The sequence below is a fragment of the Lonchura striata genome, unplaced genomic scaffold (genome assembly GCF_046129695.1).
Source record: "Lonchura striata isolate bLonStr1 unplaced genomic scaffold, bLonStr1.mat Scaffold_91, whole genome shotgun sequence".
Taxonomy (NCBI): Eukaryota; Metazoa; Chordata; class Aves; order Passeriformes; family Estrildidae; genus Lonchura; species Lonchura striata.
Window position 1 is genome coordinate 154,543 of NW_027461190.1, and position 13,395 is coordinate 167,937.

Here is a 13,395-nt window from a genome sequence, read left to right on the forward strand (position 1 = left end):
CTCAGCAGAAGTGTCCTGAGTCCCGCACTGTTCCGGTGTCAGTGGAGGTTCCTGCTGCCGTGCAGATGTGACCTTTTTCACCCTGGAGTTTTTCTTATAAGAAACTGGAAAAAAGTCCTGCAATGTCACAGTCCCACCACTGGGTGGCGCAGTGCCCTGACCGGACAAGTTCTGTGCCGCCTGGTGCAATGTTGTGGTTCCGCCGCTAGATGGCGCTGCCGCCTGACCAGCTGAGGTGGGAACCGCACTCTGCTCTTCAATCTGCACTTCGATAAACATTTGAGCATCTCTTCTGTCAACTGATTTACATTTGCAAATCCCGCACTAATTCCTGATAAACCTTTGAGCATTTCTCCTAATAACTGATTCACGTTTGCAATACTTGCAGTGGGTGAAACTGACTCTTGTTGTAACAACTGTTCTAATTTGGTCATGTCAGAAGCAGACAGGGTTTGACGGTGGGCTTGGGCTGTCTGTTGCCATGGGAACTGTGATGGAACCGTGCCCTGAGGAATGTTTACCTCCTGGCCACGCCCCATCCCTGCCTGCGTCATCTCAGGGGAGTGATCGCTCCTGCTCCGACCCCGGCTATGCTTTGGCCTCGCTCCGCCCCGCACCGCCTCCGAATCAGAGCCACTGCTGTCCCCCACAAGGCTGACACAACCACCCTCCTGTTCCCATTCCGGCCCTGATGTCTCTGTCTTGCTTTGCCTGTCTCCTGGCTCCATGCCAGCACCCACAGCCCGCGCACGCCAGCTCCGCCCCCTGTGTGCCCGTCCCGCGCATTCGAAATGTGAGAAATCCCCTGCACCCGTGGCTGTCGGGTTTTGCTCGACCTTCGCACACGTGCCCACCGCCTGAGCTGCAGCGAGGAACGCCTCCCGCTGTCCCTCTGCCGCTTTCTCAGCAGCCCGGGCTGCCGCAGTCAGGGAGCCAAGTTCCCGCACCCTTTGGGCGGCCACTTCTGCGGCCTCACGGATTCTCGACACCGAACGCGTCCCCGGGCGCTCCGAGCGTACCACCACCACACTCGCACCCCTCGCTTTCGCCCCGATCCGTCCCGCCCCCGCCGCTCTCCCCGGCCTCGCTTTCTGCGCGGGCTGTTTTGAACTCCCAGCCTGCGCAGATGTGGAGGCGCTTTCCTCTCCCTCCTCCCCCTGCTCTGCACTCACGTTCGCACCTTCCCCCACCGGAGCCGCCACCGCTGCCACCCCTGCCATGAGTTTGGACTTGGGCAATGTCTTCCTCCCACCGAGGGTCGCGGCTGTGCCTGGCTCGCCTGCCTCTGTCTGGGGAATTTCTGCATCGGAGGAGCTTAGGGACTCTTGGGAAACTGAGGAACAGTGAGAGCCCGGGGACACGGGACGCGATGGGGTATTATCTCCCTGATGTTCCACAGGAAGCAATCCTGCCTGTCCTGTGTCTGTGGTGAGAGGGGCTGTCCCGAGCTGCTGGCTGGACTGTCCCCCGCTCTGTTTGTCACCAGGAGCCGTAGCTGCCTGGCTTGAGCTGCCGCGTTGTGAGAGTGACTCTAAAACTGTTCTTGCTGAAGGTAAAAGTTTTGCGGCAAGCTTATTATTTCTTATAGCCTGATAATATAATTGCTTATTAATTTCCTGCCAAAAATTTGGCTCAAACGATAAATCTGGATCTGAGTGTGGGAAGTTACACCTCACCCACAATAATAAATCTTTCATCTCCTTTTGAGCAATCTCCACCGGATGGGCAGAGATGATGCCCTGGAAGGCAGATACTATTTCTTTTTCCTCTTGGGAGAATTCCCCCCCCATGTTCTTAATTTTGACCGTTCTCACCAAAAGCTGTTTCGGCTCGAGGTCAGTCCGGAGTTGGCACTGATCACCGTCCAGCAGGTCACAGGTGAGAGATCCCAGGTGCGCTTCTGGGTCATCTCCTCCCTGGAAAGTCCCCGAGACGAGTTGTTTCAGTGAAGGTCAGGTTCTTATCTCGAGCTGTCTGCTCCCTCTCTTCTTGGAATTTGCTGCGAGTGTGTGTGCTCTGCTCTTCTCTTTTTTTTCTTCTCCGCTAATGCAGGTTGGAGGTTGTTTGATGTTTCTTTTCGGTCTTCTTGCTGATGCCCGCAAAGGGACGCCAGATGTGAGAACCCCAGGTTTGGTTTGGGGTCTCGTGTGGTGGTAAAGCTTCTCCTCCAACCCGTGCGTCCAAAGAAAAACTCCGCAGCCTCTTGTTATTTGGTCTCAAGAGGATTTATTGCTAGTTATCTAACAGATTATGTTCTTGGGCTTCGGCCCTTTGATCAGCGGCCTGGGTAGAGACGCACACACTCCTGACACCCTGACTGTCTGGTGTCTTCTTCTCTCTCCCTGCCCAGGGCTGCTGCTATCTTTTATGAGATACATTATGTATTACATGTTTACAGTTATTCCCCGATACCTACTACATATATTACCAAGTGCTTTTCTACTCTAAACCAACCTGTGAGTGCCAACATCACCAAGAACATGGAGGCAAGGAAGAAGAAGGAGGAAGAACAGGATCATCCCACTTTCCTCCATCTTAGAACTTCTGACCCCCATGTACAATAGAAACACCCCCCCCGTACATGTGCTAAAACCCCCCTGTACAATACTAAAAAAAATTCCCCTCTACTTTGTAACTACTTTTACTATTCTATCTAACCCTTTGTGACTGCTTGTTCCACCTTCAAATTTGGTAATTCATTCCATGGTTCAAACACAAAATCACAGCTGTTTCCAGCTGTCTGCCAGGGTCAAAAATGCTTCTGACCAAGGCCTGGAACCTCTAAAAATATCTGAGGGACATTTTGAGTTCCCACAACCTGGGAGCCTTTGGCAGTCCCTGCCCTCAGTGGGGCCCAGTGATGCTCCAGGTCACTTTGAGTTTTGCTCCTGACTCCTTGAGCAGCTTCTTCAGCCTTCTCTCAGTACCTGAGGGTCCTGGACTCTGTCCCAAAACCACGGTGGGGATCGTCAAAATACAGAAAGCCCTCACGGATGCTTTGTCTTTATTCAATTGTCTGCAAGCCTCCAGGGCTTGTGCAGCTGACTGGAGTCAGTCTGGAGTTCTGTTAAGGAGGAAGATTTCCACATGCACCTCATGACCTTTTATTCTTCAATCAAATGAGTGGGGTTTTTTATTTCCCAGTTTGGAGAAGAGCAGATAGAAGCATTCCCCAGGTGATCCTGACACTGAATGTCTCCTTAGGAGGTCTGGGCATGTACCAGAATGAGCCCCCTGAGGACTGACCCTGTTTGGACAAGCTGCTCCTCACCCCAAGCCTCACCATGTCTGACATCGCCCACCTGGCACTGACATCCCTGTCCCCTGCAGCAGAACCTTGTCCCTGGGCTCTGCAGCTCCATGTCCCAGCCCATTGCACCATGTCCCACCTGCTCTCCTCAGGGCTCTGCCTGCACACGGGCCCAGGAGAAGTTTTCCTCTTGGGAAGGAAAGAATGGAAAAGCATGATCAGGTTTCCTGAACAACAAACCCCACTCAGGAACCACCTGCTCAGTACAGGCTGCCTGGAATGGTGTCACCTATCTACAAGGGACAGTGTGACCAGATATGATCTCTGAAAGCAGAATTCTTTGAGTCTCCCAGCTGAATTCTCTGTCCCTGTCCTTTCCCTAGATCCATGTTGCAGATGGAAGCTGCTGGTGCCATCCTCATCTTTAACCTCTCTTTGGAATGCAAACAGATGTTCCCAGGTGCATTAAACAGGATTTGCTCAATGTTTCTATAAATCTTTTGTGCCACTCATGGAATGAAGGGGCCATTTTGGCACTGAGGGGGTGACGTGGAAGCAAGGAGTCAATTGTGACCCTGGGGTCCCATGGAACCAAGGGGCCACAGTGACACAGCAGGGCCACGTGGATCCAGTGGTCCATTGTGACACTGTGGATCCAAGGAAACCATGGAGACACCCCCAGAACCTCATGGAACCAAGGAGTCCATGGTGACCCAGCAGGGCTGCATGGAGCCAATGGTCCATGGTGACACTGCCCATCCAAGGAGGCCATTTGGATACTGCAGAAGCTCATGGAGTGAGGTGGCCATTGTGACACTGAAGAACTTCATGACACCAAATATCCATGGGGACACAGCAGGGCATCATGGAACCCAGGAACCGTTGTTGGCAGTGCAGAAACTCATGGAACCAGAGGCCGTGGTGGCACTGCAGCACCAACACAGCTGCTGCACCTTGTCCCCTGTCCTGCACAGCTCCTTGGGAGGCACGGCAGGAGCAGCACCCTGGGAGCCTCGGGAATGCCCCTCTGGGATCCATGGCACACACTCCTTGGGCATGGAATTACAGTTCCCAGCCAGGAAAAGATGATCCTGCCCTTGAAGGCAAAGCTCTTGTGGAAGAGTCAAAAGCCAAGTGGAGCAAGATCTTAGAGTGACATTTCACTGCCAGCCTTCATAACTTCACCCATGGTGGTTGTAGTTCATGGATTGGGAATGAAATCAGGGCAGGGCCTTTGGTGGGAGCTTCCCTGGGTCAAGGGAGACACTGAGAGATAAACAGAGCAGGCAAAGGAAGGCAGGAGAGAAAGGAGGACACAAACACAATCAACTGAGAAGGTGGCACTCTGAAAAGCAAAACAGAACTGACTGAAAATTAATGGGACAGGAAGCAATAATTCTGAATGTTTTATTTACTTTCAAAATATATCCCATACACCCAGCTGCACACAATCGTGATCCCACACCCTTTAAATTTGGATCCCACTTCTCCCAATTTCCCTCCTACCCCATCTCACACTGGAGGCTGTGGAATTGGTTCTTTTGTCATGGGTTAGAGTTTTTTGAGGTGGAAATAAGCCATTTTGAGGTGGGGTAAGATTTGGGTGTTTTCAGTGAGACTGAGTCATTTTGAGGTGACAGATCAATCCATCTTGACTTTGGGAGGGCAAAGATGTGGAGAACACAGCCTGAAATCCCCCAAGAACCCACAAATCCTTCAGAATATGTCCCCAGACTATAAATTTCATCTCAAATACCTGTTAAAGGGTTGGACTTTGAATCTCTGAATAATTACTTTCTTTTCAGTCCTATTTCAGGTGTTTTAATTGATAAAGACATATCTGAAGAATGTTAAGGCCAAACCAAAAAGATGACCAGTCAGGTGTCTTCCCAACATGGATCACAGGGAATGTGGGTCACCAGGCCTTTGCACAGCATGGGTCTTCCCATGGGGGATAAGGCTGGAGCAGGGCACAAAGATCTTCATGCAGTTTGGGGACTCTCAGGGCTTCCTTTACTAGTGCCTCCGTTGGTGTTTGGTCAAGTGAGAGCTCTGGGTGAAGCTCTTCCCACACTGGGGACACTCGTAGGGCCTCTCCCCAGTGTGGATGCGCCGGTGCTTGACAAGGGAGGAGTTGTACTTGAAGCCCTTCCCACAGTCGGGGCAGCGGAAGGGCCTCTCATCCATGTGAATCCGCTGATGGCAGAGGAGATTAGATGTGGTCTTAAACTTCTTCTGACACTCAGGACACTCATAGGGCCTCTTGTCAGTGTGGATCATTTGGTGGATGATCAGGTTGGACCTCTGGCTGAAGCCCTTCTCACATTGCTCACACTTGTATGGCCTTTCCCCAGTGTGGATCCTCTGGTGGCGGATCAAGTTGGATCTTGTGCTGCAGCTCATCCCACATTCCTTACACTCATAGGGCTTCTCCCTGGTGTGGATGTGCCGGTGGGTGACGAGGGTGGAGTTGCGCTTGAATCCCTTCCCACAGTCCGGGCAGTGGAAGGGCCTCTCATCCGTGTGAATCCGCTGGTGCAGGAGGAGAGTGGAGCTGGTGTGAAACCTCTTCTGACACTCAGGACACTCATAGGGCCTCTCCCCAGTGTGGATGCGTTGGTGGGTGACAAGGGCAGAGCTGCAGCTGAAGCCCTTCCCACAGTCCCCACACTCGTAGGCCCATTCCCCAGTGTGGATCATCTGGTGGCAGATCAGGCTGTTGCTCTTCCTGAAGCTCTTCCCACACTCCAAGCACCTGTAGGGCTTCTCCCCATCAGGAAGCTTCTCAGGCACCACCAGCTCCGAGCTCTGGCTGAAGCTCTGCCCACCTTCCTGGCCCAGAGTGGGTCTTTCCTCCTCAGAGCATCCTGGGCTGGGTTTGCAGCCCCTCCTCCTGTGGCATCTCTGGGGCATTTCCTCACTGTTGTATTCCTGCACCATGGAGCTGCTCAAAATGGCCTCTTCCATGAGGTTCTGCTGCGGGGATTTATCCTCCCTGGTCTTTATCTTCTTCTCCTTGTCTGGGGGAGGAAGAACAGGGAGAGGATGGGATTTGCCTCCGTGCCGCAGGGAAGGGCAAGGAGATCCCCCCAGTGCGTCCCCGGCAGGAGGGCACTGGCAGCGGGGCTGTCCTGCAGGCGGGGGCTGTGCTGGGCTGGGAGATGGAGCAGGAGAGAGGGGGAAAGGGGCACTGACTTCCTCCTCACCTGCCTCGGTGTCCCAGGGCATCTTCCTCTTCCTTGCAGCCTCCTCCTCCATCTGGCGAATTTTTGGGGATGGGAAATCCTGTTTTGGGAGGAAAAAAGTTATGAGCACAGTGAGTTTGTTACTGGTTGGAAGGCAAACCAGGGGGAGAGTCTAAGCCAGAATGACAATTGAATAAGAAAATTAAGATCAAGGCAATGATGCAGGAACACTGTCTTAATCTGACAGAGTCAGGATATAACCTGACACCCCGTTGGTCAGGGTGGTGGTAGCAGGCTGATGAAATGGTGGCTGCAGTCCAGCTGGAGTGATGAATGTGATTCTGTCAAAGCAGTGATCCTCTAGAAGGGTCTGGTCTTCCTCTGAAGGTCCAGTGGTGCTTATGGAGCTCTTCTCCTCTGGGAATGCAGTAGGCAAGGTGATCGTGGTGTTGCAAGGGTGAGATTATATCCAGGTAGGAATGCTTGGTTCCTCCCCCTGGGCGGAGCATCCCACAATGGGATGATGTAATTTTATCAGTCCTGCAGTGACACTCAGTGGCCCATTAACAGAAGATGGACCCTGGAGGGCGTTATCAGGGCTGAGCCATGGAAGAGATAAAGAACACTGCCCCACCTGTTGATAACAGTTTTTGGAGATGGGGACTGAAAACACTTTTGGTTACATCTGACACTGAAACCTGAAACAGTGAGGCAATCCCTGCTCGAGGTGGGGGGTGAACACCACCCCCCTTACCCAAACTGGCTCAGGTGTAAAACCCCCACCCTGGGAAGGCCACGCACACAGGGGACAATGTCACACTTGCCCTGCCCCAGGGGAGATCTCTGTCCCTGTCACTCCCTTGCTCTCTCCCCTTTTCTCTTTCTTTGCATCTCTCTCTACCTCACATTTACTGTTCAATAAAATCCACTTTGGATTTGGTCTTGTGAGCACCTTAATTGGGGCAGAGGCATCTCTCTAACAATTTTATTATCCAGATTGCAACATTATTTTACACAGTGAGTTCAGGGCTCTGTTGTCTGACCCCAAGTGCCTTTGACAACAGCATGTTTCTATCCTCTGAGGAGTTTGTGGCTCTTTCTGGAGGAACTCTTGGAAGCTTGGATGCAGCTTCCTCTGAGTGACTTTTGGGAGAACTTACGAGGAAAATGGCTCTTGTGGGTGGCCAGTGTAAAGAAAATATTTTGTTTTCCTTCTTTGAAAATTCTGTTAAAATCACTGGAGGAAAGGGAACAAATGATACCAGCAAGACTGACAAGGATCATTCACCTCAAAGTGAGGAACACAAGGCTACTTAAATCCTACAAGAAGCCCAGCTCAAGTAGGTAAATTCCCAAATAACTCCTGAATTCACGGGCTTTGGGGGGAGAAGCATTATTTTCTTGGTCCCTGTCACCTTTGTGATAGCTACACAGACCTTTCCCTTCCTTTTAATAATCTGTATTGGGCCAAATTTCCATGGGTTTTTTTTTGTTTGTTTGTTTGTTTTTTATTTTTTTTTGGAACCTGCCAGCATCTGAGCTGGAGCTGTACTGGAACTGATGAAATTTGGAATTGCCAGAGAATTGCTTCTGTTGTTTGTCTATTCATGTTTGGGATTTATTTGTGTTTCCATCAGAAATGACTTGTGGGAAGAGCAAATCTTCCTCAAGGCATTTTATGTAGGGTTAACTTTGATTTCTGCTGAGTTTGTTTTGTCCAGTGTCCAGGAGATGCTCAAGGGGTCTCTGGTTTTGGTTTGGCCCTAATTTACTTCTGATTTGTCTTTATCACTTAAAAACACCTGAAAAATGACTAAAAAGAGTATTGACCGGAGATGTCAGAAGTCCCACCATTTAAGAGGTATTTGAGGTGGACTTTACTGTTTGGGAACATATTCTGGAGGATTTGTGGGTTCTTGGGGGATATCTGGTAGTATTCTCCATATCTTTGCACTCCAAAACCCAATGTGGATTTGTCTGTCACCTCACAGTGACTCAATCACACCTCAAAATGGCTGGTTCCCACCTCAGTCCCATGCCAAAATTGCTCAATTCTTCAGCCTCCAGGATGAGATGGGGTTGGAAGGTGATCGGGAGAAGCGAGATCCAAATTTGAGGGTGTGGGGTCAGGATTGTGTGGGGCTGGGTGGGTGTGATTTATTTTGATAATAAGTAAAACTATCAGAATTATTGATTTCTGTCCCATTCATTTTCTGTCAGTTCTGATTTGATTTTCAGAGTGCCGCCTTCTCAGCTGATTTTGTTTGTGACCTCCTGTCCCAGACTGAAAAGCAAGATGTGTTCTATTTGCCATCTGTATGGCAGTTGTCCTGTGTTAAGTGGGCAGTTTTTCCTTATCTCTTCCACAATCAATCCTCCCTCAGGACAGACACTTGCTGATAATGGGCTATTGAATGTCACAGCATGAATGATAAGAAATGTGGAGAGTTTTGTGTATGAATGGCTTCGTGAGAAAGGACATGACTACGTGCAGTTAGTGAAGCAGTAGCTGAAAATTGCATAGTGCAGCAATAGCAGATGTAGCAATAATATCTTATGTCCTTGGGTAAGCTGGTTCCCAACAGTAGAATGGTCAGCAAAAAGATAAATGTAAGGGAAAACAAAGCAAGCTCAGAAAGCTCCAAAGGCGGGGTTGACCTGTTTTTAATACACCAATGATGAGCCTAAGTTTTGCAATATGCATGAGCTTCATTATAACGGGTATAACTGTACATGTGTGCTTGGAATAAACTGAGACTTGTTGACATTATAGAATGGACTAGTCTCACGTCATTATTTACACAAGGAACGCATAAGAAAGGGGCAGGGTGAATGGGGGGAAGAAGGGAAAATTACAAACCCCCAAACTCCTCCTCGTCCTCGTCCTCCATTTACTCGTCCTCCTCCTCCTCCTCCTCCTCCTCCTCCTCCTCCTCCTCCTCCTCCTCCTCCTCCTCCTCATCCTCGTCCTCCTTGTCCTCCTTGTCATCCTAGTCCTCCCCCTCCTCCTCCACCTCCTTGTCCTGCTCATCCTTATCCTCCTCCTCCTCAATTTCCCCCTACACATCCTCATTCTCATCCTCTTTATCCTCCTATTCCTCCTCCTCCTCCTCGTCTTCCTCGTCCTCCTCCTCCTTGTCCTACTTGTCCTCCTCGTCCTCCTTCTCCTCCTCATCCTTGTCCTTTTCCTCATCCTTGTCCTCCTCCTCATCCTCCTCCTCCTTATCCTCCGCATCCTTATCCTCCTCATCCTCCTCATTGTCCTCCTCATCCTCATTCTCCTCCTTCTCCTCCTCCTCATCTTCCTCCTATTCCTTCTCCTCGTCCTCCCCATCCTGCTCATCCTCATCCTCCTCGTCCTTCTCCTCCTCCTCCTCCTCATCCTTGTCCTCCTCCTCTTTATTCTCCTCCTTGTCCTCCACCTCCTCCTGTTCATCTCCTTTCTCCTCCTCCTCCTCTTACTCGTCCGCCTCCCCCTCTTCCTCATCCCCCTCCTCCTCCTCCTCATCCTCGTCCTCGTCCTCCTCCTCCTCCTCCTCGTCCTCCTCCTCCTCCTCGTCCACCTCCTCCTCGTCCTCCTCCTCCTCGTCCTCGTCGTCCTCCTCCTCCTCCTCTTCATCCTCCTCCTCCTCCTCGTCCTCCTCCTCCTCGTCCTCCTCCTCCTCGTCCTCTTCCTCCTCCTACTCCTCATCCTCCTCCTCCTCGTCCTCCTCCTCCTCATCCTCCTCCTCCTCGTCCTCCTCCTCCTCATCCTCCTCCTCCTCGTCCTCCTCCTCGTCCTCGTCCTCCTTTTCCTCCTCCTTGTCTTCCTCCTCGTCCTCCTCATTCTCGTCCTCCTCCTGGCCCTCCTCCTCGTCCTCCTCGTCCTCCACGTCGTCCTCGTAGTCCTACTCATCCTCCTTGACCTTCTCCTCGTCCTCCTCCTCATCCTATTTCTCGTCCTCATCCTCGTCCTCCTCCTTCTCGTCCTCATACTCCTCCTCGTCCTCCTCCTCCTCCTCCTCCTCCTCGTCCTTCTCCTCCTCATCCTCGTCCTCATCCTCCTCCTCCTCCTCCTCCACCCCCTCCTCTTCCTCCTCCTCTTCCTCCTCCTCCTCCTAGTCAACTTCATCCACGTCCTCGTCCTCCTCCTCCTACTCCTCACCCTCCTCCTCCTCCTCGTCCTCCTCCTCCTCGTCCTCGTCCTCCTCCTCTTCATCCTCATCCTCCTCCTCATCCTCCTCCTCCTCGTCCTCCTCCTCCTCATCCTCGTCCTCCTCCTCCTTGTCCTCTTCCTCGTCCTCCTCGTCCTCCTCCTCCTCCTCTTCAGCCTCCTCCTCCTCCTCGTCCTCCTCTTCGTCCTCCTCCTCGTCCTCGTCCTCATTTTCCTCCTCCGCGTCCTCGTCCTCCTCCTCCTCGTCCTCCTCCTCCTCGTCCTCCTCCTCCTCGTCCTCGTCCTCCACCTCCTCGTCATCCTCCTCCTCCTCCTCCTCCTCCTCCTCATCCTCCTCCTCGTTCTCCTCCTCCTCTTTGTCCTCCTCCTCCTCCTCCTCGTCCTCCTCCTCCTCGTCCTCCTCCTCCTCGTCCTCCCCCTCCTCGACCTCCTCCTCCTCATCTTCGTCCTCCTCCTCCTCCTCCTCCTCGTCCTCCTCCTTGTCCTCCTCCTCCTCGTCCTCCTCCTCCTCATCCTCCTCTTCCTCGTCCTCCTCCTCCTCGTCCTCCTCCTCGTCCTTGTCCTCTTTTTCCTCCTCCTCGTCCTCCTCCTCCTCCTCCTCCTCCTCCTCCTCCTCGTCCTCCCCCTCCTCGACCTCCTCCTCCTCATCTTCGTCCTCCTCCTCCTCCTCGTCCTCCTCCTTGTCCTCCTCCTCCTCGTCCTCCTCCTCCTCATCCTCCTCTTCCTCGTCCTCCTCCTCCTCGTCCTCCTCCTCGTCCTTGTCCTCTTTTTCCTCCTCCTCGTCCTCCTCCTCCTCGTCCTCCTCCTCGTCCTCCCCGTCCTCCTCCTCCTCCTCTTCAGCCTCCTCCTCCTCCTCGTCCTCCTGCTCCTCGTCCTTGTCCTCGTCCTCGTCCTCGTCCTGCTCCTCCTCGTCCTCCTCATCCTCCTCCTCATCCTCCTCCTCCTCGTCCTCCTCCTCCTCGTCTTCGTCCTCCTCCTCCTCCTCCTCGTCCTCCTCCTCCTCGTCCTCCTCATCGTCCTCCTCCTCCTCTTTGTCCTCCTCCGCCTGCTCCTCATCCTCCTCCTCGTCCTCCTCCTCCTCATCTTCGTCCTCCTCCTCCTCCTCCTCGTCCTCCTCCTCCTCGTCCTCCTCCTCGTCCTCCTCCTCCTCTTTGTCCTCCTCCGCCTGCTCCTCATCCTCCTCCTCGTCGTCCTCCTCCTCGTCCTCCTCCTCCTCGTCCTCGTCCTCCTTTTCCTCCTCCTCGTCCTCCTCCTCTTTCTCCTCGTCCTCCTCGTCCTCGTTCTCCTCCTCGTCCTCCTCCTCCTCATCCTCATCCTCCTCATCATCCTCCTCCTCCTCATCCTCCTCCTCCTCCTCGTCCTCCTCGTCCTCGTCCTCCTCCTCCTCCTCTTCCTCGTCCTCCTCCCAGTCCTCCTCCTCCTCTTTGTTCTCCTCCTCCTCGTCCTCGTCCTCATCCTTCTCGTCCTCGTCCTCCTCCTCCTCGTCCTCCTCCTCCTCCTCGTCCTCCTCGTCCTCCTCATCCTCCTCCTCGTCCTCCTCCTCCTCATCCTCCTCCTCCTCCTCCTCGTCCTCCTCCTCCTCATCCTCCTCCTCCTCGTCCTCCTCCTCCTCATCCTCCTCCTCCTCGTCCTCCTCCTCGTCCTCGTCCTCCTTTTCCTCCTCCTTGTCTTCCTCCTCGTCCTCCTCATTCTCGTCCTCCTCCTGGCCCTCCTCCTCGTCCTCCTCGTCCTCCACGTCGTCCTCGTAGTCCTACTCATCCTCCTTGACCTTCTCCTCGTCCTCCTCCTCATCCTATTTCTCGTCCTCATCCTCGTCCTCCTCCTTCTCGTCCTCATACTCCTCCTCGTCCTCCTCCTCCTCCTCCTCCTCCTCGTCCTTCTCCTCCTCATCCTCGTCCTCATCCTCCTCCTCCTCCTCCTCCACCCCCTCCTCTTCCTCCTCCTCTTCCTCCTCCTCCTCCTAGTCAACTTCATCCACGTCCTCGTCCTCCTCCTCCTACTCCTCACCCTCCTCCTCCTCCTCGTCCTCCTCCTCCTCGTCCTCGTCCTCCTCCTCTTCATCCTCATCCTCCTCCTCATCCTCCTCCTCCTCGTCCTCCTCCTCCTCATCCTCGTCCTCCTCCTCCTTGTCCTCTTCCTCGTCCTCCTCGTCCTCCTCCTCCTCCTCTTCAGCCTCCTCCTCCTCCTCGTCCTCCTCTTCGTCCTCCTCCTCGTCCTCGTCCTCATTTTCCTCCTCCGCGTCCTCGTCCTCCTCCTCCTCGTCCTCCTCCTCCTCGTCCTCCTCCTCCTCGTCCTCGTCCTCCACCTCCTCGTCATCCTCCTCCTCCTCCTCCTCCTCCTCCTCATCCTCCTCCTCGTTCTCCTCCTCCTCTTTGTCCTCCTCCTCCTCCTCCTCGTCCTCCTCCTCCTCGTCCTCCTCCTCCTCGTCCTCCCCCTCCTCGACCTCCTCCTCCTCATCTTCGTCCTCCTCCTCCTCCTCCTCCTCGTCCTCCTCCTTGTCCTCCTCCTCCTCGTCCTCCTCCTCCTCATCCTCCTCTTCCTCGTCCTCCTCCTCCTCGTCCTCCTCCTCGTCCTTGTCCTCTTTTTCCTCCTCCTCGTCCTCCTCCTCCTCGTCCTCCTCCTCCTCCTCCTCGTCCTCCCCCTCCTCGACCTCCTCCTCCTCATCTTCGTCCTCCTCCTCCTCCTCCTCCTCGTCCTCCTCCTTGTCCTCCTCCTCCTCGTCCTCCTCCTCCTCATCCTCCTCTTCCTCGTCCTCCTCCTCCTCGTCCTCCTCCTCGTCCTTGTCCTCTTTTTCCTCCTCCTCGTCC

The 13,395-nt window shown here is 53.7% G+C and overlaps 1 protein-coding gene across 1 annotated transcript in view; it reads right to left on the reverse strand.

The window, feature by feature from the left end:
• Nucleotides 1-5,241: 5,241 nt before the first annotated feature.
• LOC144248803 (uncharacterized) overlaps nucleotides 5,242-13,395 on the reverse strand; it is a 538,816-nt gene continuing 530,662 nt past the window's right edge. The window contains 1 exon segment of the mRNA XM_077790790.1: nucleotides 5,242-6,005. Within this exon segment, the coding sequence (XP_077646916.1) occupies nucleotides 5,267-6,005 (739 nt within the window). The 3' untranslated portion in view covers nucleotides 5,242-5,266.